We start from the raw sequence: 23,769 nt of genomic DNA, 5'->3' as shown, positions 1-23,769 counted from the left end.
CAAGGGAAAATAGCTCCCGAAACCAGTCTCCACACCTCCGAGAGCGGCACTTTGAAGATCACGCACCAACCTGTCCAAGGGCGCAAGAGATCGTGCAAAGACCACCCGCACCAACTCCAAACGCACGACCGCTGCCGGTACCACCACGTGGCACATCTTTAAACAGACCACAGGCCTTCCACTGCCTCCACCTCTGACGAACAGTAACGAAGCAGCTCTACTCGCACCGTGCCGACAACTGACCACCAGGGACACACACACACACACACACACACCAAACTCATCGGACGATTACGAATCCGATTCCTCCTCATTGCCAGCACCATCCATTGCTTCTCCAGAGGATATCGTCACATCCAAGGGCAGAGCATCACCCTTGGAAGAATGACGTGTATTTTCGGATCAAGTCCTGCGTATGGCCCAAGGCCTGGGCATCGAGGCCCAGCAGCAAGCAGAGCACATCGAAGACCCCGACTCGACGATACCAGTAACAGTGCCTTTCCTACCCTGCCCTATTACAAACAGTCCACCAATCCTGGTCTGCTTCCTCAACCACGGCCCCAACATCTAAACACTAGAAGGCCATGTATAGAACACAGGAAAAGGACGCAGCATTCCTTTTCGCACACCCTCGACCAAATTCCATAGTAGTTGGACCAGCCCAGGGCCGAGCCCATAAGCAACATAGCTCCCCTGTGGATAAAGAAGGCAGAAGGTTAGACCTTCTCGGACGTGTACATTCGACAGCAGCGCTCGGTTTAAGAGTCTCCAATTACGAAGCCATGATGGCCAAGGACCAGTTTTTCTTGTGGGACAAAATGGGCTCCCTCTGCGACCACTTACCAGACAACCAGAGGGAACTTGCTAGAGTTTTTCAGTCTGAGGCAATGAAACTATCCCGGCACCACACACCTCACCACCAGACAGTCTGCAACACCAAATCAATAGTAGGGGCTATAGCCCTGCGTCGACATGCATGGCTCCTATTGGCAGGACTAACTTCAGAAGCCAGATCCCGAATCAAAGGCCTCCCATTCGATAGGGAAGGCCTATTCAACTCAAAGACTGACGAGTGGATGGACTCGGCACAAAAAGCCCAATCCACTGCAAAGAAAATGGGGCTCGGGCAGCTACAACACGGGCACCTTTCGAGTAAACCCCGAAGATGGTTCTGACAGCAAAACCCATTCTATGCAAGGCAATATTCAGTCTGGTCGCCTTGGTACCAGACCCTCAGCACCAGAGGAAACCGTACGACACGGCCAAGCCACGACCCAGCTGTGGCCAGCCCCAAGATGGCGTCTTTGACTACCGCATGAACAGGCAAACCCACATTCAGGAACACGCTCTCATTTCCTACATGCGTGGACCGACATCACAACAGACGCATGGGTCCTCGACATCATAGCCCGCGGATACCGCATAGAATTCAAAGTCCTCCCTCCTTTGGGCACAGAGACCACGAAGAAGAATGACGGGTTGCTTACCTGTAACTGTGTTTCTTCGAGTGGTCATCTGTGCATTCACGCTACCACCGCCCGCCCGTCCCTGCTTCGGTGTCGATCCCGATGATTCGGCTCTTAAGTTCGAGATCAAAATTGCGGTCTCAAGGAACTGAGGGATTATGCGGCAACATGGTACATATACACACGACGGTGGGGGAGGAGTTCCCACCTAAAATGCTTCTCAGCTATTGGAAGTTCCGAACAAGACTCAGCGCAGGCACAGAGGCCCTCCCCCCCATCAAGTGTGAATGCACAGATGACCACTCGAAGAACCACAGTTACAGGTAAGCAACCTGTCATTCTGCTCCTAATGCCACGTTCATTCTGCTTGCATTTTTCTGTTCCTGGGTAACACCTCCAGTTCCCAGATAACATCAGGGCCTGCTTCAGTTGGACACACACACACACACACACCACAGGGCTGATGGTCATCTTGACCCTGTGGCGAAGAAGGAGCTGTTGGTCTGCCCTCCATTGGGGGATGAGAGGGGGGAGCAAGGCCTTCCCATCAGTCCTGCTAAACCGTCTCCTTAATTTTTTTTTCTTTTTTCCCCTCTTCCCTCCCCATCCCCTTTTCCTCGCATGTCATGTCTTTTTTTTTTCTTGTCTTTTTTTAGAGTATAAGCCTGAGGGCAGGGACTGCCTCCTTTACTGATTTATTGTAAGCCGCTCTGGGCACCTTTTTGGCTGAGGTGCGGCATAAAAACACTCTTAAATAAATAAAGTACGGTCAGTGTCTTTGCTCAGGATTCTCTTGGAATTGTCTAGCTCCGGAATCTCTTGGGCCATTTGGCCATAACTGGAAGATCCAAATGAGGAACAGAAGCATAACACTGCCCAGACCCAGTTTGCCAAGGCACCTGAACTTCCGGTGCTCTTGTGCTCCGTCCCCTTATTACCAGGATAGCTCTCGGTGAATCTCGGGGGTTTGTGTGTGGCTTTGTGGTGTATCTAAAACAGGCGTTCTTATTAATTCTTTTTCTCCCCGCTCTGCAGCTCCCCGTGAGCGGAAGCACCTTGCATGACCAGATTGCCATGCTGAGCCACCAGCGGTTCAACACCCTCACCGCTCGCATCCAGCACAGCTTGCTTGGGCGCAAGATCCTGGCCGCCATCATCATGAGAAAAGGGCAGGAGGGCCTGGGTGTCGTGGTGAGCATTGGAACAGGTAAGGGCAGGCCGCTTCCCCATGCAGGTGACTCTCCCCTTGGAGCCAGGAGCCTCCTGGCTCAGAAAAGCTTAGGTTCGCTGCGTACCTGGCTGGGTGATCCCTGGGATGTGAGGTTTATACTGGCCGCCTTTATAGGCTTGTTTCCTGAGATGAAAGGTTTTATTTATTTCATTTCATTACAGCTGGAGCTCTCTGGCCGGTTCGCAAAATGTAAAACTGTTGCAAAACACTGTGACTCCTGACTCCCAATTCAGGGTCCTTGATTCCTTTCAGACAGCTCCTTTCGCCTCCGACGGGCTTTGCAGAATAGGCTGAGAGTTTAATGCAGGTCCCTTGTGATGCACTTCGACGCCCTCGGACACAGTTTAGGAATCTGTGCTCCATTGGAAGACGACCCCAGGGCTCTGCTCTCCGGCTGGGGTCCATCGCGTGCTGTTCCCTGACTGCTTTCTCTCTCTCTCTCCACCTGCCAGGGAATCGCTGTGTGAAAGGGGAGGAGCTGAGCCTGAAAGGGGAAACGGTGAACGATTGTCACGCGGAGATCATTTCCAGAAGGGGCTTCATCAGGTGAGTGGGGTATAGTGTGTGTGTGTGTCACAAAGCCAGGCCAGGGTAGCGGGTGGATCTGGCACTCCCCCCGCCCCCCAGAGACCAGTCCTACCTTACAGGGTGGTTGTAAGCATGACTGGAGAAAATGTGAAATGATATTACTGCTTGGTGTTTAGTGGGCAAACTGCAAAGGCTTGAAGCATTTCATGTTGTCGAGTATAATCCTTGCGACAATGCGACAACCTTGTGAGGTGGGACTGGTCTCTAGGATTTCTTCTATTACAGATGTATTACTTCAGTCTTTCAGATATGAGGGCTGAGAGAGATCAAATTGTTGAGGGTAAAGATGGAAAGGATTGGGAAAAAATCCCCCCCCCCCAATTTCCCCAAAAAATTCTGTGGGGAAAAGACTTCGTTTGTTTGTTCTGTTTGTTTTACACACACACACACACACACACACACACACTTTTTCTTGCTTTTCCCCACGGCTTTCACATCTCTAAGAGCAACCTGTTGGCTTCATGGCACAGGCGAGATTTGGCCGGGGGCTTCCTAATGGCTTCTCTGCTAAACGAATTCAGGGGCACGTTGAGCTTCTTCAAAAGAGCAACACCTCTGAGGATTTCAGGGGAGCCCTGGGGTCCCCTGAAGCTTATCGGGGGGGGGGGGGCTCTTTCTGGCAGTGATCAGCATTGCCAGCCAGGCTTCCACGTTTCCTCTGCATTGTGCAGCCGCAGTTCTAAGACGCGCTCTTCCTCTGGTGTCACATGGCAAGAGCCTGGCGTGAAAGGGTTGTGTACCCCCACCCACCCAAATCCTCTCTGAACGGGCTCTGCATTCCTCAGAAGAACACTCTTGTGTTTGAAAGGTTCCCCCAAAGACAGGTTCCCTGTGCCCTGGGGATATGGAGCACGATAGTTGGCTCTGGTTGCTGCCCGCTTGTGTGCTGTGTCAATAACTGGTGAATTAGGACCCTCCTGCCTGTGTGTTACCTGTGACAGGAGTCAGCGCAAAACCACTGTGTGTATCGTTTGCCATTTTGCAGGCCAAAGCCTCCCAAAGCTTACATTAAAATGTTGAAACAATCAGCCTGTATTTTTAAAAAAAACCCTGTAAAAAAACAACAATCAAGTTTGGTAAAAATGATGAAATGGAGCAACAGAAAAGTGAAACGCCAAATGACTGTTTTGGTTATGACTTTTGCAGTCCTGCCTGGGAGATAGACACAGACAGGAAGCAGGGAGATGGACTTCCATGGAGTCCTAGTTTTGAGAAAGTTGAAAGTTTGCCCCTTCACGTTCTGGCGCTCTGTTCCAGGTTTCTGTACAATGAGCTCATGAAGTTTGACCCCTCTGCCCCAGAAGACAGCATCTTCGAGCCACTGGAAGATGGTAAGCTGAAGATCAAGGACGACATCACCTTTCACCTGTACATCAGGTGAGTCCCAGCTGTGGCCTGGGTGGAGGACAGTGGCGTGAAACGTTGGGGGAGGGTCTCCGCCTGCTGCTTGTGCTTATTTCTCAGGGGAGGCTGGGTGAGAACGGGAACGGATCCCTATGGGGCCTAGATGTTATTTATGTACTTTCAAATCAAGCCACCTTTTAGGGAAAACGCTCTGAGGAGGCAAAGAAAACTTAAAGCCACAAAATACAGTGGAACGAAGATTAATGGTTAAAACCAGGTAACACCTTTATACAGAAGGGCACCCACTAGGTCAGCCTTCCTCAACCTGGAGCGCTCCAGATGTGTTGGACTGCACCTCCCAGAATGCCCCAGCCAGCAGTCCAACACATCTGGAGCGCCCCAGGTTGAGGAAGGCTGCACTAGGTAAACCCAATAGGTATAGGCCAAAGATAACAGGTCCTTAGGGCCCAGGAGAAGGCCTGCAGTGATGGGGCTGTTTCAGGGACACCTGCCGAAAAGCAACCCCTTTTTCCTTTCCCTCTAAAAAACCCAAAACGATAACCTCTTGGGTTCGGTGTTGTTGTTGTTTTCCTTTCCCTCCTGCCCACCAGCACGGCACCTTGCGGGGACGGCGCCCTCTTTGACAAATCCTGCAGCGACCAGGCCAACACAGCCGGGGAGGGCCAGCACCAGCCGCTCTTTGAGAATCCCAAGCAGGGGAAGCTGCGCACCAAGGTGGAGAACGGTAAGGGCCAGGAGAGCGGAGCCCCCAAAGTTTCTAGTCCTCATGGCTGCCAGGTGAAAATTCCGAAGGCGGGTTGGGGGAGAGGCTTCGACCTTCTCGGGTGCTTTGCTGCTCCGTTAAATAGAAGGGTGAAACCAACGCTCACGTGCGTCCACTTTGCACGCAGAAAGTCCCAGGTTCAATTCCCGGCATCTCCAGGGAAAATTGGGGAAAGCGCCTGCCAGGAACCCTGGAGAGCCTCTGCCAGCCGGTGTTGGTGATACTGGGCTAGATGGACTGAAGAATGCCAGTAAATCCAAAGCGAAGGGGTTAAACAGGCTGTTGAGACGGGCCTTCAGTGGGCAAGACAGGTCCCCTGAGGATAAGTCAGCAACCTTCCATGCCAGCCTAGATGTGTGGGACTGCATCTCCCAGAATCCCTCAGCCGGCTGGGGGATCCTGGGAGTTGTAGTTCAGGGCGCGAGGTTCAGGAAGGCTCCTTTGTGCCATGACGATAGCGCAGTGGTGTCTCCCTGGGCCAGTAGTCCTGTGAAAATCAGGCACTTGGGTTGCCCTTGCCTCTGTGACGGTCCAGAGTCACCTCCCTGGTGGCGGCTAGAGGTCCATGCTATAACTGGCCTTCGGCCTTTGTTCTGAACCGGCGGAGTAATTCCTGACCAAGTGACGCTTTCTCCGTAGGGGAAGGCACCATTCCGGTGGAGTCGAGCGACATCGTTCCAACCTGGGACGGGATCCAGCACGGCGAGCGCCTCCGCACCATGTCCTGCAGCGACAAGATCCTGCGCTGGAACGTGCTTGGCCTGCAGGGGGCGCTGCTCTCGCACTTTTTGCAGCCGGTGTATCTCCGCTCCGTCACGCTTGGTAGGCGGCCCAAGATGGCTTTCTGATAGCTCAGCGTACAGAGCTCTCTCTCTCTCTCCCCTTCCTGTATCATTTTTGTCATAGTTGTGAAACCAGTAAAGCTCTTCAGGCAGTAAATGGGTACAGCTCTCTGCAGGAGGGCAGGGAACACCCAGACGCCACCGCTCCGCCATGGCGTCACCCTGTAGGAAGGCCACGAAGGCTGCGTGGCTTTCAGAGCCACGGTATTGCGTGTAGTTTTAAACCTTTGCCGTTCCAGCCAAAAGGCAGCAGCTAGTGGCAGCGTCAGGCCCTCTCCCAAGGCAGCCCTGCCGTGTGGCGGTGGTGGTGCAGCGGCTTTCCCCTTCCAGGTGGACGAAGCAGCCCATCTGTGTCCCTTCCTGTGCCCTGCGCCACTCCCTTGCTGTGTGCGAGTTTCCTTGTTCTTAATCCTCCCTCTCTTCCCAGGCTACTTGTACAGCCAAGGTCACCTGACGCGGGCCATCTGCTGCCGCATGTCGAGAGACGGCAGCACATTCCAGACGGGACTCCCTGAGCCGTATTTTGTCAATCACCCAGAGGTACTGCTTTCTCCCAACCTCACCTTCTCCCTTCCCCCCCTTTTTTTGTCCTTATTCGTTTAAGTCCCCCAACCTGGCACCCTCTAGACATGCTGGGCTACAAATCCCAGCTTCCCCAGCTAGTGAGGTCCTCAACCAAAGCGGCTCCCAGAGCAGCTTACGTGTAATCGATTAAATCAGACAGTTCCTGCCGACAGGCTTCATGATCTAAAAGGAGAAAGGGAAGGCGGGATTTTTGTACCAGGACAAAAGCCTCCCACGAGGAGGAGCCTTCGGGAGGGGCCCTTTCAGTGTTGCTGGTGGAATGGCCCTGCTCTCCCTCCATACAGCGTGCTGGAATGGCTGCTAATGGGATCTTGCATTCCCTCCGAGGGTGTCAAGGCAGAGAGCAGGTGGGCCGCCGTGGCTCAGAGCTAGACCCCCCGCCTTGCACGCAGAAGGCCCCAGGTTCAATGCCCGGCATCTCACGGTAGGACTGGGAAGGAATCCTGCCCGAAACCCTGGCGGGCAGCTGCCGGTCAGTGCTGGCAGTACTGAGCTAGATGGACAAAGGGACTTTCTCTGTATAAGGCAGTCTCCTAGGTCACATGATTCTCGTCCCCACAACAACCCTACGAGGTAGGTTAGGCCGAGAGCTGGTGACCGGTCCAGGGCTACTCCGTGACCTTCATGGCTGGGTTGGGGAAATTTGAACCCAGTCTCCTCGGACCTAGGAGTGCTGGCACTCCGGCCACTACGACGCACTGCCTCTCGCTCAGCAATACCATCACGGTAGGTGCCGTGGCGGAAAACTAGCCCTTGCTCGGGCAGCGTGAAGGATGGGATGTGCTCTTTGTCTGAATGCCAGGGGTTCGCAGCCTTGTGCCCTCCAGATGCTTTGGACTACAATGCCCACTCCCACACTGCCGGGGGCTGATGGGAGTGGCAGCCCAAAACGTCGGGAGGCCCCTCCTGTTGCCTATCTGTGGTATCACCTGTTCGATTCCCAAACACGCAGCACCGAAAGTGCAAGAGAGAATGGTGGCGCTGTGCATACTGCTACTCCACCCTTCCTTGGGCTCTGGGGCTTGCAGGGGGTTGGGCTCGGTGGCCTTCTAGGCCCCCTCCCACCTCGACTATGCCACGATGCAGTCTTGTTCTCCCCCTCTTCCCTCCTTGCTCTCTTTGTGGCCGCGCAGGTCGGCCGAGTCAGCGTGTATGACTCCGCGAGGCAGACGGGCAAGACGAAGGAGTCCAGTGTCAACTGGTGCCTGCCCGACGACACAGACGTCGAAGTCCTGGATGGCACAAAGGGCAAAGTAGACGGGTAAGGTTGAGTGCGCCGCCGCAGGGTACCTATGGTGTCCCTAAGCGGGGTTGCTGATGGCTTCCGTTGGCGACAGGGAAGGGATGGCTTTTTCGTTGTTGGGCTTGCATTTATTTCAGGAGTGGGCAACCAGAATTGGGGGTTGGGAGGGTGAACCACGAAGGACACGGAAAGGGCACGGCCATTTCCCCTGGCATAATTCAGTCCCCGATAGGCGCGTCAGGAGGGAGGATCCTTGTGGCCCGTCTCCCAGCTACCAGCTTCGCTGCGTGGCGGCCTTCTCCTTTTGGGGAGAGGATGATGCGAGGCAAGTGAAGCCCCTGCAGCTGAGCCGAAGGCCACCGGATCAAGTCGCAGAGGCTGCCGCCTTCCGGCTGTGATGGGGGATTCCCCTGCACAGCGCACTCCCTGCCGTTACCGCCAAGCGCAGGCCGTTGAATTCGTGTGCTTGCTTCCTATTTCTAAACGCAAGGGCGAGCTGTCTTCTTTCGAAGACCTGATGGCCCTCTTTTTGAGCTGTACGGAAAGCTAGCAGCCTGAAACGTAACCCGGCGCTTAATGCAGTAAGGCCTAGATCCTGTTGCCCCCTTCAGAACCCCACGCACCTCCCCTCCCTGATCTCCACGCGCCACAGTCTGCCCCCAGAAGCGCACTGCTCTTTGCTTCGGCCCACCCAAAGCGTCTCGTCTTCTCTTCCTCCCTCCTCTCGTCCTCAGACCAAAACTGGACGTCTCCCGCGTCTCCAAGACGAACCTGTTTGCACTCTTCCAATTGCTTTGTGCCAAGATGGATCGCCTGGGCTTGCAGAAATTCACCGTGTACTCCGAGGCCAAGGAGGCCGCGGTCACGTACCAGAGTGCCAAGCGGCAGTTCTTCTGGGCCTTGCAGGAGATGGGCTACGGTAGCTGGATCTGCAAACCCCAGGAGGAGAAGACCTTCGGTCTGTCTGAAGTCTAGCAAGCTGTGCATTTAATTTTATTTTATTACATTTTTTTTTGATGGGGGCGGGCGCGTTAAGGGAAGGGATATTTTTTTATTATTTTAGGTGTTTCCCCCCCTTTTTAATGGAAGCAGGAATGTTAACTTAGGGTCATTGATTTTTGGAACCCTTCCTTCCTTTGGGTTTAAATTGACAGCACGTTTTAACTCTGTCGGGAAGGAGGGGCTCTTCCCCACCCCATTTACTCCCCCCCCCTTTTCAGCCAACATTTGCAAAGGCGTGCTCCAAGCATGTGCACTTGAGGGAGAGAGAGCGAGAGAAAGAGATCCACCAGCATCCACATGTGTCTGTGATTCTTCCTCACACACACACACACACACACACACGCACCAATCAACAGGCTGCCTTCTGTTCCTCCTCTTGGCTTTTCCAGAAAACCCCATTATTTGAAAACGCCTATTTGAAGCTGTGAATCTCTGCACTGGTAGCTACGTATACATTTCCTTTTCCCCCACACGGGCTCCCCAGGTGTTTCTGGGGAGTGTCCTGGAGATTTCCTTCCTCGCTCGAGTTGGACGGCACGACCTTCTCTTCAGCTCCAGGCCCTGCCTTGGGAGACGCTGCAGCGTCGCCTGTCCCGTTCTAGGGAGGCGTCAGCCCTCTCCCAGATCCTTGAAATGCTGATCACGTCCGCCTCGGCGCAAAATGGGGGGGCTCGTTGCCAGCCCTCCCCTGCTCTTGCGGAGACGGCCCAGCCTCCCTGCTGCGGCTGTCCTGCAGGCTAAGATGGAGCAGTGCGCCCATGTCCCAGCTGTTTCTGTTTCTACGCCATTCTCCCAGGTGCGCCCTGGCGACAGCTGTTTCGTCGCTATTTTTAGCTCGGCTGCCCTGTTCAGCTGGGGTTTCACTGATCTGAGTGCAGCCCGCACGGCGCTCTGCCTCTCTGCTCCCCTGCATCCTTTGCAGCGTAGTCTCCGTGGAAAGGTGACGAAAGCCTTGGGCAAGCTTGAGCTCTGGGAGAGCGCGCATCTCCTTGTCCGACCAGGGTGCGAGAGTCTTCAGTGGAAGGTGTGAGGAGGCTGACATTGGGCCTCAAAGCGTTTGAGAATGTGGGGTGACCGCCTCTTGGGGGTCTACTGTAACGCAACACATTGGCTCTGCCCTTGGGTGGCCGGGGAGCTGGCCCGAAAGGGCTGGGATCTCATCCTGCACCCCTTGGAATGGGCACTGGGAACAACCTCCCATGTTCCCCTGACACACAGCACTCGTCGTGTGTCGTAAAACTCATCCTTGCAGGGCCGTAACGCATGGGAACCCTCCTATTGGAGATGGCGTCGCCACCGCTCTGGGACGCTGGGAGCTCCGCTTGGCCCACACACCAGTTGAGGTAAAACCCATTCCCACCCCACCCCATTGCAAGGCGCAGGTGGAGAGAATGTGGGGGCTTGAATCGCTTTCTCCTCCCTGCACGTAGAAATCCAACACGCAGGCTCCGTGCACCTGTTCTCTACGTGCGGCCTTTAAATTTGGGGTGGATGGGGAGGGAGGTGTATTTGATTGCTCAAGTGGGCCCCTTGCAGTCTGTGATGGCGTAGGCCAGAACTGCCACCTCAGGTGTGGTTTACCTGCACTAAGGGCGCAATCACAGGCATGCTTAGACAGGAAAAGGAAGTGCTAGCTGCGAAATGCTGGGAGTTGTGGGACTTCTTACTGCCTAAGCATGTATAGGATTGCACCCCAAAACTCGGAAGGAAACGGACGCCGCCTGGTCACGGACCCTTTATTTTTAACCCCCGATCAGAGCTCTTGGCTGCAGCAGACACTTTGGAGTCAAGAGCGGCGATTCCTCCACCTGCTTTGTAGAATCTCTCCCCGGAGCTTCCGCCCAAGTCTGTGTGTTCTCCCCCGCACCCCCTTTTCTTCCGAGGGCCCCCCCGTGTCTTTGGAAAGCGACGCGTAGCTGCTGTGCTTGGGTGTGTGCAGCTTCCCCTCCCATCCGGATGTCTGGGCAGTTGCTGCAGCGCTGTAACGGGGGGGACTTCTCTTTATGCAAACTCCTTTCCCTTCGAAGGCAGCCTCTCCACCCATCACCCCCCCCCTCCACCTGTCCCTTGTCTCCTACGGTTCGTTTCCCTCTTTAGTTGCGAAGGCTCTAGTGAGCAAATAAAAAAAACAGATGTAAATTTATTCATGGCAAATCCCCCTCCCCTTCCCCAAGCCATCACTATTGTAATTCAGGTTATTTCTCTCCCCCCCCCCCATTATTTTTTGTAAGTCTGCTTTTAAGCGCCCCTCTAGAAACCCTTGTTTGACAACTGAAGTCATCACATTCCACCTAAAATAAAACATTTTTTTTCTGTATCTTGTTTCTCCGGCGTCGTTCTTTCGGGAGAGGGGGGAGGGGGCAAAGCAGGGCTGCTTCGTTCTTAATTCCTCTGAAATAAAAACACTCCCACGACAGGCCCTCCTCTTTCGCAAGGACACACCTGAAGCAGGCCCTGAACTCACTCCGATTGTCGGCTTGCAAAACCAGTGCACCTCTCTGTTCAGCATCCCATGCTAGTTGATCCATTGAAGCCGTTGCTTGGCACGGACACAGCTGCGCTTCGACTTTTAACCAACCGGGAGGGGAGGGCTCCTGCATGGATGGCTTTCCTCTGGCTCTTGTCTGTCTAAATCTATCTTCTCAAAATATATATATATATAGGAAGGCATAAAAACAAGCGAGAAGTTGCCGTGATCGTTCAGTGCTTGGGGTTGACACTGTGACCCTCTGCCAAGTCTTGAATGTATGTGCAGCCCTGGCCGATGCAAAGAGGAATCTCTTTTTTGTGTGCTGGATTTTAATTCTCCGTAACGGGCTTTGGGAGCCCACCTTAGCCAAAAGGTGGAGCCTTGAAATTCTGTGGTGGCAAGGCCAACATATCGCACGGCTGGGAGAACAGAACTGGTGGTGCAACACACATTAATCTGGACTTACTGTGGATGAACTTAGGTGTGCGCGCATGCGTCTGGACCCGTCCCTTTCGCTCTCCTGCTGATGCATAATGCCCGAGAGAGCGCTGCGGGAATTTGACAAAACAGGCATAGCGGGGAGAGGGGTGTTCTAGCTCGCACATAAAAGATTTTGATACTACTCTCAAACACTACACCGTAAGCTGTCGATGTATGTATGTACACTTTTGCCTGTCGTGATTTCAAGTGCATCTGTCTGGTATTCTTTCTCTGTTTTGTGGTTCTGCCAAAAATCTTACTTTCTCCTTTACTGTGGTTTCAGCTTTTGGGAGAAAAGGCAAGGAGGATAGTTTCGGTCTCTCTAAACTTAGCCACAAGCAAGGATGGTTAGAGGCAAAATCTCCAACGGGTGGGAAACACCCAGTGTGCGTTGCTAGCCACCGTAACTAGCCTGCCATGATGTCTGCGGATGATTGGAATTGTAGTTCCACATCTGCAGGGCGCCAGGCTGACCTAAACTTTCAGGCTGTGTTTTGACTTCTGTGTTGGAAGAGTCTCGAAAAAGCATCAACGTAATCTTTGTTCATGGTTTGTTTTGTAGCCAAAGGCAATTGTAGAACCACTTACTCATGGTTCAAGGTGCTTGCAAACAGGTCTACCCTTTGGGGTTAGTTTTCTAGCAGTGGGGTGGGGTGGGGGGTGGACAGGAGTGTCGTTCAGGAAACGGTGTTCAGGCTTCTGTAACCCAGACACTTTGTAGTGTGCTAAAAGCCAAAAAGCTACCAAAGGGTGGGGAAGGAAATCAAATCCGCCACTTCCAGGTAAACTGCTCCTGTATACAGATGTTCTGCCACACTCTCCCAGCTAATAATCAACACTTGCCTGCTGTGGATTTGTCTGATCTTTCCTTTTCGAGAAAAGGTCTGTGCCGCGGGCACGTCTGCATCACCTTGTGCACTGCCTTAACGCCGTCGCTCCCTGCTCCTGCAACCAGTGGAAACGGTCTGGCACCGTCATGGCCGGGTTGCCCTGTGTGTCAAGAACGCAGAACTGCTGTGGAAAGCAACGGCAGGACAGCTAATCAACCCTGCCTGCCTGCCGGCCATCTGCTACCTTTCAGAGGGGCCGGGAAATCTCGCTTCTGCAGCGAACGGCTGCCTTGCCTTGGCGAGGAAAGGAAGCAGAGGGGCCTCTTGGCAGAGACGGCACATGCTACGTGTTTGGGGAGGGTGATGCAGGGATTCATCTGGAAGCATGTAGGCAGTGCCACAGCTTTGAAGTTCAAAGTGCAGGAGAGAATTCAAGAAAAAACAACTGTTGGGGAGAGGCTCTTGCTAAATCCATCGGACCCTCTCGGTAAACCTGACCGGCTGATTTTAAACAAAGTCAGATGATTTGCCCATGTCACCGCCTCCTGCTGGACAGCGGCTCTCCTGAGCATTGGGCACAGGGTCCCTCTCATCACCTCCCTGAGATCAGTGGAACACTTAAGTAATTTTAGAGTGAATTGCGCAGTTTAACGTGCCGTCTCCTCCTCCTCTCGAGATGTCGAACCTCAGGCCCGTGGTCCTATTTGGTCAGCATTGGGATCTCGGTATGGTCCTCTTCCCTGATCATGGGTTGGCTTGTCGGGTTTTCCATGCTCCCCCCCCCCCCTTTTAAACAAAATGAGGTTGAAATGCTTCTGGCAGTACAAGAGCTTTAAGGTGAAATTCCCTGGTGTTTTGGGTGTCCTGAACCTGCCCCTTTTTGCCTTCAGCCCTGCCTGCCTCAGCCTCTCTCTCTCCCCCCCCCCCCTTTTGGGGGCTGCGTCCTAGAGATTTGGCCTTCGGGCTGAAAGAGTTTGAACACCCCTGCTTTGGAAAGGGATGTGCATCTACCCATGCCAAAAGATGGTAAGCCAGCCCTGCTACATGTGGGAGGGTGGGGGGAAAGCTTCTGATCATTTTTCCAAGTGGGGTCTGCCCCAAAAACCCCTGTTGGCACCACTGGCCACGATCCTTTCATCTGGAGACACCGGAGACAGAACCTGGGGCCCTTGCCCACGGCCTCCAGCCCCCACCGGACTTAAAACCAAGGAGCTGCAATGGAGGAAACGAGAGGGCTGGGATGAATTCTGCCCCTTCCGATGCATTCACGGGGAGCTGCCGATTAGGACAGGTAAGACTAATGAGTCCAGAGTTGTATCCCTGACTGGACACAGCTCTTCAATATCTTGGGCAGGGAAATGTTTTCTCTATGGCTTGTTTATCCTTTTCACTGGACACGCTACCGCAGATTCAACTCGGATTCATTTGCATGCAAAATTGCTGCCTTCCAAGCAGCGTTGGCCTTCAGCTCTCATTTTTCCTCTTCGTACAAGTTTTATACAGGGCAGGGAATTCCATTTTTCTTCTGGTGTGGTTTTAATTCCTGGTATGCGCATCTATCCTCATCAAGCCATAGAAACAATATTGGGGTGTTGTTGTTGTTTAGATTCCCCCTCCCCCACACACAAACACTTAACAGAACTGCTCTGTCTCGCCTCCCAACACTCCTCCCCAACTTCTTATGGGTGGGTTGGGTTCCTTGCAGTGTTGAAAACTAGCAACTTGATGTTTTGTTTTTGTTATATAAAGGAAACAGTAAGGTTCTCCTTTCTGGAGGAGCAAAGAAAGGCCCTCTGCTCTCATTGTTGTGATCTATACATTCATGTGGCATTAGGACACGGGTGCAGGCTTCTCTTTCACCGTATACCTTGAGGGCCAAAAAAGGCATTTAAATTCATATCTAGCAGCTACGACTTTTCCATTGATACTCCAGAGTAGGCATTTGGGGTGGGGTGGGGGCAAAGCAGATCTTAAAAGCCCTGCCATGCTGGGGTCCAGATCAGCCTCTTCTGCCTATTTTTTTTGGGGGGGGGGGAATATGCTAGATGTCAATGCCTGCTTTGGTCTTCGAATCCCACTGCCTCCACCAAACTCTTTCAAAAAAACACATATGCATGTGCGTGCGCAGCTGAACTCCCAACAAGGACAATTTCCCATTTATGTGACCTATTTTATTGGATTTTGCGGTGTCAGCGTTGGCTTTCAGGGGCAGGAAGACACAGTCACTGGCCCGACGGTGCTGAGGCTTCGGTCTCAATCCCCAAGCCGCTGGTGCTTATCAAGTGTGGAAGCCCCCACCCACATCCGTGCTGTTCCAGAGTGGCACCAGCTTGTGTTTCCCCTCCTCCCTGCACGCGGGCACACTCAGATATGCTTAGGGCAAAGCGGTCTGGGCGTCAGGAGATGGAAGGAAGGAAGGAAGTTGATGAGAACCCCCTCTGTGTGACGTCAGCGACTTAACTGCTAACTGCTCCCTTCCCACGACGTTGCAAACCCAATTATAGCATCTATAACTCAGCTGGAGATTGGCGCTCTGCTCCATGAATATGTAGGGGGGACATGTATATCTATGTGTATATATATATCTATGTATGTCTTGTTTTTCCCTGAGTTGGGAGCTGGTACCCCATCATTGGCACAAGCTAAGGGCATCTTGGAGAAGTGGAGGTCCTTCCTCCAAACACCCTCATGGCAGCAAGACTCCTCCCACCTCACCCCTGCTACCTCCCTGCCCTTGCTTTTAACGTCTTCTCCTGGCCGTTGGGAAACGGCTCGCTTCCACGGAAGGAAATCCTGTGCGTTCTCCCTTATGGCTGTTGGAGTAGAAACCGATGCGTTTGCAGCAACAAGATCCATTGGGTCAAGTCCAACGACCGGGAGGGCTTCTCTGGGGTCTCCGACAGAGAAGGGCCTTTGCTATCAATTGCTCCCGGATCGATCCCTCTGTTTAAAATGGCGAGACGGGGAATCGAACCCGGGACCTTCTGCATGCAAAGCATGTGCTCTGCCACCGATATGCGCGACCAAGTTCCCAAGAGCCAAGCTGGCCCGGCAGCCATTTGGACGTCACAACGTTCCTGCGGCCTCTTCCCAAGAAGCCAACGCAGCCTGGTAATTGTTTGGTTTCCGTCTGTTCCCCCTTCCCCAAGCAGGTCTGTTCCTGGTACTAAAGCAAGAGCTGGGGTGGGGGGCGGGGTGGGGGGAGGAGGAACCCCCCCCGGGTCCTTTTCCTTGGTCGCACCTCGAGATCGTGTCCGCGGCAGGACCACGTTTTGGATGTGCGTGCGTGCGTGTCTCTTTCACACTCCCTCTGTTTCTCCTCCGGACAGGTTGGCGGAGAAGAGGAGGCGTCCCCTGCCGCTATTTGGAGCCAGGTGCGCCATGATTGATGTGCAGGAGGGAGTTGGTGGCGTAATTTTGGAAGAGCGGCTGCAGGAACATCCCGATGGTGCCAAAGACGCAGACGAAGATGAAGATCCACAAGAAGAGGCGGTCGATCACCATGGCCACGTACTTCCAGTCCTCGCTCACCTGGAAGGGGACACGCAGCTGGGGTTAACACCTGTCCTCCCTCCCTCGAGTGGCTTCTTCTCTGCCCTGTAAGTGCCCGCTCTACGGCCCACCGGACAACCATTTTGAGCCAAGCAGCGTTGCGAGAACTTCTACCCCCCAGGTATGGGCTCCCTCCCTCCCTCCCTCCCTCCATGAATCTGTAATCTCAGTGCCATGGTCACCAGGTGCTACACAGAGAGAAAAGCCACCACCACCATGCAAGCCCTCTGTGCAGGGAACCTCAGATAATGCCCAGTAAGCTCAGCCAACTTTTAGGGATGTTCCCGGGCTGCCTCTTCCCCCGCCCCCCGGCTGCTTTTCACGTCACTTGGCCCGAACCTGCAGCCTCAGAGCACCGCCCGAGGCGGTGACATCACCCAGCCCTGTTCCAGATTCCCTCCGCCTCCCCATCCCCGGTTCCTATGGCGACCACTTAAAACTTGGCACCTCCTGGTCCAGGGAGCATCAGCAGAAGAGACAGTCTGGCAAGGGGTGATTTGCTTTGACTGCGGGGGCAGCCTGAGTTAGTTTTGACGCTCTGCTCCCTGATTACAGGTGTGGTGGTCGGAGTGGATTTGGGCAGTGCTAAAGTGACCGCTGTGGGTCACCCCCCCCCCCCCCGTTTACTCCAGCGGACTCCGCAATCGATTTTGCCGTCACGCCGAAAGAGAGCCAGGTCTCTCTCTCCCCTGCCACGTCTGTCCCCGCCTCCACATCCCCGCGCATGAATATTTCATGCGCCTGCCGCATCGGGATGCAGCCGAGCAGAAGGGAAATATCGATTCCGGGGCCTCGCCGCTCGGTTGGAGAACACGGACGCCGCACCTCCGGGAGGAAGGGATCGGCGGAGGACAGGATGCTCTGAGTCACGGTTGTGCTGGCGGAGCCGCCGTGTGCGTCTCTGCAAGTGTCTCACAGGTTCACGGAAGGCGAACTGCCACCGTTGGCGCGGCCTGGTGGTGGTCGATTCCGCACCTGGCCTTCCCTTCCCCTTCGTTAGAGGTTAATGTGAGTGGGTTCTCCTATTTCAAATGGTGGTAGGCAGCCCTGCCACCCCATGCGGGACTCTCCTCTTCGTTCTGCTCAGCGGGGGCCCGGAGGTCTGCCCCAGAGTCCTGCCTTCGTGGCGCCAGCGCACCTCTTTGTGCACTCCGTTTCAGAAGGTGTCGCAAGGCTTAGGGATGGGCAGCATGTGTCAACATGAGCTCTTCCCTTCCTGCACCCCTCCTGAAAATCACCCCTAAAGGTGATTCTCAGAAAATTATAGGGCTTTTGCGAAAGGAGGTCAGAGTTGATGCGAGTCCAGGGTGGTGGCTCCGATGTCAGGGGGGCTGTGAATCCGCTCCAGGTTTTAGTCCAAACCAGCCGGTACTCTGCACCTTTCAGTTCTGACTGAAACCCGGAGCAGATTCACCGCTCCACTGATGTCAGGGCCTCTGCTGAGTCCGGCCCACTGCTCAAGTTCAAGCCATCACCTTGGGGGGTTCTGGATCTCTTCCTTCCCTGGGGTTGAATTCAATTTTGGAGAAGCGCTTGGGGGGCGGGCACAATCCAGGAGTGGGCAAGGCCGACTCGGCAGGCCCAGAAAACATGAGCATATTTCAGGCCAAAGCTCTTCCCGCCAGTAACAAAGGGTAAAACCCAACCCAAGTTGTAGAATAGAAACCATTGAAATAAATGGGATTGAAGTTGGCCGTAACACACTTGGATCCCTTTCATTTCAATGGGTCTCTAAGTAGGACAGGGTGGCTTTTACCCTAAATCTTAGGAGAAGCATTTCATTTTCTTAGGCTTGGGAGAGGGGGGGACGGGACGGGACGACGACGCTGTACAGGAAACCTCTAAAAAGGGGGGCGGGGCCAAGGGAGGGGCTACTGGAGATCCCTCTGATGTGACTCTGAGCTTTAACTCCCCTCCACAGAGCTGTAAGGCCTAGAAGGTTCCCTGTATCTCTTCCCAGTACTTACGCTTTGGTCATCATCTTCGCTCTTCATGTGGTCTGCAATGAAGCGCACTCCGTCCACTGCTTCCTCCAGACCGCAGCAGCACTGGCCGGGTAGCGGCGGCGGCACCGCCGTTTGACCTGGCCTGTCCCGGTAACCGTTGACGCCATCCGCCGTTTCCGTAAAGGGCCTTCCTCCTCCTTCGCCGCCACTCCCATTGCCACCGCTCCCCGTCCCAAACTTCTTGACGGTGGCGGGGTTGACGTAGCAGGTGCAGGACCGCACCCCCTCTCGTAGGAAGTAGCCGCCAGAGGTCCGTTCCTGGCTCTGGCGCTTCTGACGCAGCCGCTGGCGGGCGCAGTGCTGCCGGGGCTGCTTCATGAAGAGGAGGGTCGGCAGTTTGTCGAGGAAGACCACCTTGACCCAGGGTGGCATGGTGTGGGTGGTGGGCGAGCGGTGGTGGACGTTGAGGACGCAGACGCTGGTGACGATGGAGAAGGTCACCAAGACCATGGTGAACATCAGGTACTTGCCCACCAGCGGCACGTCCAGCGAGGTGGGCGGCACGATTTTGGAGATGAGCAGCAGGAAGACGGTGAGGGCCAGCAGGACCGAGATGCAGAGGGTCATCTTCTCCCCGCAGTCGGAGGGCAAGTAGAAGACCAGGATGGCCAAGGAAGTGATGAGGATGCAGGGGATGATGAGGTTGATGGTGTAGAACAGGGGCTTCCGGCGGATGATGAAGTCGTAGGTGATGTCCACGTAGGTGGAGTCGTTGGGGTTCTCGTTGCGCCGGCCCGGCAGGGCGATGATGTCCCACTCGCCGCTGGGCGTGAAGTCGTCCAGGCTGGCCACCTCGCTCCTCAGCACGAGGTCGATCTCGGTGCGGTCGTAGGTCCACGAGCGGAACTTCATGGTGCAGTTCTGCTGGTCGAAGGGGAAGTGCTTCACTTCGATCTTGCAGGCACTCTTGTAAATGGCTGGCGGCAGCCAGAAGATGCTGCCGTCGTAGGACACCACCGCGTTGGAGTAGAAGGACACCTCGTACATCCCGTCGGCACTGGGGAGAGGGGGATGCAAAACAAGAGGAGAAGGAGAACACTGCCTTAGATACCCGGTCGTCTAGGTGGGGAAACCCAGTACGGGTGGGCGCCAGTGCTTTTTACTGATACTGAAATGCTGGCTGGCACGTGACCCGAGATAGATCAATATGTGTGTGTTTGACCTGTACTGAAGTACACTGATAATCGTATATTCTGGATACTGCTTTCTTAGCATGATCTCCCACTTTTCATTCTGCAATATCCAAAATGCCACAACAGTTGCGCAAAAGGGATGTACTGTTACCCGAGGCATAGGTCTGGCCCTGGTGGTGGCCCACTGGCTTAAAAGCTAGCCGGGGTGGTGTAGAGGTTAGGGTGTTGGACTGGGACTTGGGAGATCTGGGTTCTAGTCCCCGCTCGGCCATGAAGCTTCACTCGATGACTTTGGGCCAGTCCCTGACTCTCAGCCTCACAAGATTGTTGTTGGGAGGATAAAATAGAGAGGAGGACCATGTAAGGTGCTTTGCGTTCCTCGCAAGAGGTTGGAGCTGTTTTACAGGACAATTATTACTTATTATTATTTATTACATTTATATACCACCCCATAGCTGAAGCTCTCTGGGCGTGATTCATGGTGTTGGTTCTTCACCCCTCTCTATCTTATGGTAGAGCCAGCTGCCTTGGGCAAAAACACTCGTTCTTCAGGGTGGGGGAAGGCTAGGAACAAATCTAGAGCATTTGATGGAGTTCACTGCTGCTTTTGAGTGCTGTGGATGATCTTAACGTCAGATGGGACATTCCAGTCCACATCTGGACAACTGTGATGCAGGGCTCTTTTAGACTAACTGTGCAGTTCTTTGCATATTTAGAGAGAGAGAAATCCTACATTTTCTGCTCGAAAGCTCCCATAATGCAACTCCCATCATCCCCAACCATTGGGCATGTTGGCCTGGGCTGATGGGCATTGTAGTCTGTGCACAGAGCACCGGATTCCCTATCTCTTCCCCTAGATCCGCTAGTGTTAGGAGCGTTAAGGAACGGCGGCTCCAGGCGGCACCTACTTGTTGTAGAGCACAACATCTGGGAGCCAGATGTGCTTGGATGGCAGCCGCACCTTCTTCATGTCGTCAAACTCCTCTGGGTTCCACGTGAGGCGATAGTCTTCCCATTCCTGGGGGGGGGGTGCAGAGGACATGCAAGGGAGTGCCAGTCAGGAGCTGGGAACAACCCAGATCCCCTCTCCTTCCCACCCCTCACCCCCTCAAGCTTTCCTCCCCACTTCCACGCCCAACAGCGTTTCCTGCTGTCTCTTCAACTCCCTTATTTATTTATTATTTATTTATTACATTTTTATACCGCCCAATAGCCGAAGCTCTCTGGGCGGTTCACAAAAATTAAAACCATCATAAAACAACCAACAAGTTAAAAACACAAACACAAATACTCCCTCCCGTAGAGAAGGGAAGAGTAAGGAGCTAGACGTACCATAAAAGATCTGAAAAGGCAAATCATCACAAAGAAGAGTTTCTCCAGAGGGAGCAGAATAGGAACCCACAAGAGGAGATGGGAGAGAGGCGGATTTTGGCTAAACATTAGCAGGAACGTCCTGTCTGTCCATCTCTCTCTCTCCCCACAGTCTAATCGGCCCATCCATGAACTGCCCAGAGAGTTCTAGCCGTTGGGCAGCATAGAAACGTATTCAATAAATTGCTCAAGAGACAAAGCTAAACATATACTTAAAGAAAACCAGGTGAGCGTCTGGGGGAACAATGGAGGGGCGATATCTCACCTGCGTCAGCCACACGTTCGTGGTCATGATCTGCTCTCTCTCGTGCTGCAAGCAGAAGGAAAAAGGTGTTTAAAAACACCCAGAAAGAAGAATTGACATTTTATTTCCACCAGCCGTTGCACTGAATGCACATTGGACGCGGCCCGGATATATAAAATCTACTAGCCTTCCCTGACCCGGTGTCCTCCAGATATTTTGGACTACAATGCCCAGCCTGCCTGGCCATTGGCCCAGCTGGCTGGGGATGCTAGGCACTGAGGTCCACATCAGCTGGAGGGTGCCAGGTTTGGCTAGAGTGTCAAAATGCAAGCCTGTCATTTTTCCTTGGCTGCTTCATGATTTCCCTAAGCACTGATAAGGCTGAACTCCGGCCGGAGGCAGTAGGAAGGTCAGGCAGCAAAACATGGCAGTGGAAGATTTTGACACTGGTGGAAATCTTTGCTGATTAGATTTCCCTTGTTTTCCCTTTTGTTTTAATTGCTTTAATGCCTTTTGTACACCGCCAAGTGACTTGATCACAAAGGGTGTCTGTAAGTTGTAAATAAGCGAGACTGGTAGGAAAGTAGTTTAAATAAATCAGTGAGACATCTTTCATGGCCTGGTGGAACCAGCTCTGCTTTAGCCAAGGTTGTTTTTTTGCAGATCTGTGTTATTCATTTTATAGAAACATTGTTACACCTCTAATTGATGTTGTTTTTCACAAGCTCAAAGTGTTTTACACTTTACAATGTAACAAAAACTGAACAGTTATAAATCACAATCATGGCACAGATAAAACGAAGGGATTTTTTTTTGGGGGGGGGGGGAAATCAAAGTCTAATGAAGTATTGAGTCAGAAGTAAGGCCCGTGGGACTCCAGTATAACGAACTCTCCTCTTAAGTGTGTATAAAACAGCCGCTTTATGCCCCAATCCTGTTTACTCAGAAGTAAGTCCACCAACGGTCTGTTCCATTAGCCAAGTGAGAGTCAAATGCGGTGAACTTGGTATTTAAACCCTGCCTGGTCAATCGTGGAGGCTGGCTTTGCACACAGCCCTTCTGGGCTTGGACAGGACTCTGGTAGCTGGCTAGGGCAGGTGCCTAACTCCTAGAATCATAGAATAGCAGAGTTGGAAGGGACCTACAAGGCCATCGAGTCCAACCCCCTGCTCAGTGCAGGAATCCACCATCTTCAGAGGGTCCTTATTGACACCCTGGAACAGCCACCCGGCTGAAGGAAGCCAAACTGGCCTTTTCCTTCATTCTGGAGCAGGTAGGTGGGGCGTCTTCGAGGTGGGCGGGGACTTGAGGCATAGGAGAAGGAGCTCAGAATGTCCTTTCTCTGCTTTTCTGCAATTGGGAATGTAAGGAAAGCCGCCTTCCCCAACTGGTGCGGGCTCCCAAGTTTCTTGGGCCCCAGAGGCAAAGCCCTCTCTATGGCTCCCTGCCTCTGTGAGTCTACCTTCTCACCCCATTGTCCCCAGCTGCTCTAGCTCCGCCTCCCTTTTGTCATCATTGCCCCCACCTGGTAGTTGGGCAGGCCTGGAGTAAGTTAGCCATTGCATCTCCTCCTCAGCAGCACCGCCGTTGCCTAGGGCTGAGCAAGAGGCAGGTGAGCAAGCAGGTAGCGCTGCAGAAGAGCCGCAACTCTGGGGGGGGGGGCTTGCAAGTGAACCCCTACTAGGCTGTGGGCCATTGGTAGTTGCCCCATCATGCCTTCCCTTGACACCGCTGGGGGTGATTGGAACGGTAGTCCAAGCTACACCGCCAGTTCGGCGAGGCTGACGGAACCTATCAAGAGCATATTGAGTGTGACTAAACCCGGTAAGAATAGCGGTGTCTGTTTTTTTCTCGAGGTTGACCCAAAATTGGCCCTCCCGACCGCTGTTAACGCACCACACTGATGAGCTGGGCCAGCGATACCATCAGCTGCACGGTGACCAGCTCCGAGCCGTTAGTGGCCGGACGGATCAGTTTGTTGTACCGTGACGGGTCCAGGAGATGCTCCACCAGCCGTTCCTCGGTGTCAGTGCCCAGGCTCCCTGGGGTGGGGAGAGAAAAAGGGAGGTTGAGTGAGCAGCAAGCAAACACCTCTTCAGAAATCCCCCCCCCATGCGCCCATGAGACAGAGCACCCATCCTTACACGCTTCTTCCCTGACCTTGCTGAGGAGGGCATGAAGGCAAATGGCTGCTGCTGCTGCTGCCCTGCAGTGCTATTGGGTATGTGGAGGCACAAGCCCTCTGGTAGACTGCCTTTGAATATGGAGGTTCTACACAGCCCTCAAGATTAATAGCCATTGATAGATCTTTCTCTGTGGATTTGTTGAATCCCATTTCGTTCTGCAGCAGCCTGGTGCGTGTGCTTCTCTGAGCATCACCAGTTAGTCTTCTGTGAAATGGGTGTGGGAGCAGAAAACCATTATTTTCAGCCAGAAGGTTCCAGATTCAATTTTCAGGCAATCTGAAAATGGAGGTGTTTTTTTTTTAAAGACCAAGTAGAGGAGTGGGGGAAGAGAGATAGTCTGCCCCTGACCTTGGAGGTTCTATTCAGGCCTCATAATGACACTATGGATGATTATTAAATGTGAGAGTGAAAT

The 23,769-nt window shown here is 53.6% G+C and overlaps 2 protein-coding genes across 5 annotated transcripts in view; one reads left to right on the top strand and one right to left on the bottom strand.

Annotated features, from left to right (window-relative positions):
* Positions 1-11,402, top strand: part of ADAR (adenosine deaminase RNA specific) — a 31,268-nt gene extending 19,866 nt beyond the window's left edge. For all 4 annotated transcript variants that reach the window (XM_063146072.1, XM_063146074.1, XM_063146071.1 and 1 more), the window contains 8 exons: positions 2,502-2,673; positions 3,150-3,243; positions 4,543-4,662; positions 5,241-5,374; positions 6,053-6,235; positions 6,683-6,795; positions 7,974-8,101; positions 8,818-11,402. In XM_063146072.1, coding sequence (XP_063002142.1) covers positions 2,502-2,673; positions 3,150-3,243; positions 4,543-4,662; positions 5,241-5,374; positions 6,053-6,235; positions 6,683-6,795; positions 7,974-8,101; positions 8,818-9,058 — 1,185 coding nt within the window. In that variant the 3' untranslated portion in view covers positions 9,059-11,402. The remainder of the gene's footprint in view (positions 1-2,501; positions 2,674-3,149; positions 3,244-4,542; positions 4,663-5,240; positions 5,375-6,052; positions 6,236-6,682; positions 6,796-7,973; positions 8,102-8,817) is intronic.
* A 4,740-nt stretch (positions 11,403-16,142) lies between these two features.
* CHRNB2 (cholinergic receptor nicotinic beta 2 subunit) lies at positions 16,143-23,211 on the bottom strand. Its single transcript, XM_063146075.1, has 5 exons — positions 23,068-23,211; positions 21,193-21,237; positions 20,465-20,574; positions 18,385-19,420; positions 16,143-16,396 (listed from the first exon to the last, which is right to left on the bottom strand). The coding sequence occupies exons 1-5, from the start codon at positions 23,095-23,097 to the stop codon at positions 16,226-16,228; spliced, it is 1,392 nt and encodes a 463-aa protein (XP_063002145.1). The 5' UTR covers positions 23,098-23,211; the 3' UTR covers positions 16,143-16,225.
* Positions 23,212-23,769: the final 558 nt, after the last annotated feature.

The sequence above is a fragment of the Elgaria multicarinata genome, chromosome 21, assembly GCF_023053635.1.
Source record: "Elgaria multicarinata webbii isolate HBS135686 ecotype San Diego chromosome 21, rElgMul1.1.pri, whole genome shotgun sequence".
NCBI classification, from domain to species: Eukaryota; Metazoa; Chordata; class Lepidosauria; order Squamata; family Anguidae; genus Elgaria; species Elgaria multicarinata.
Note: the sequence above shows the minus strand (reverse complement) of the source record. Positions and strands in the feature narration are given on the sequence as shown.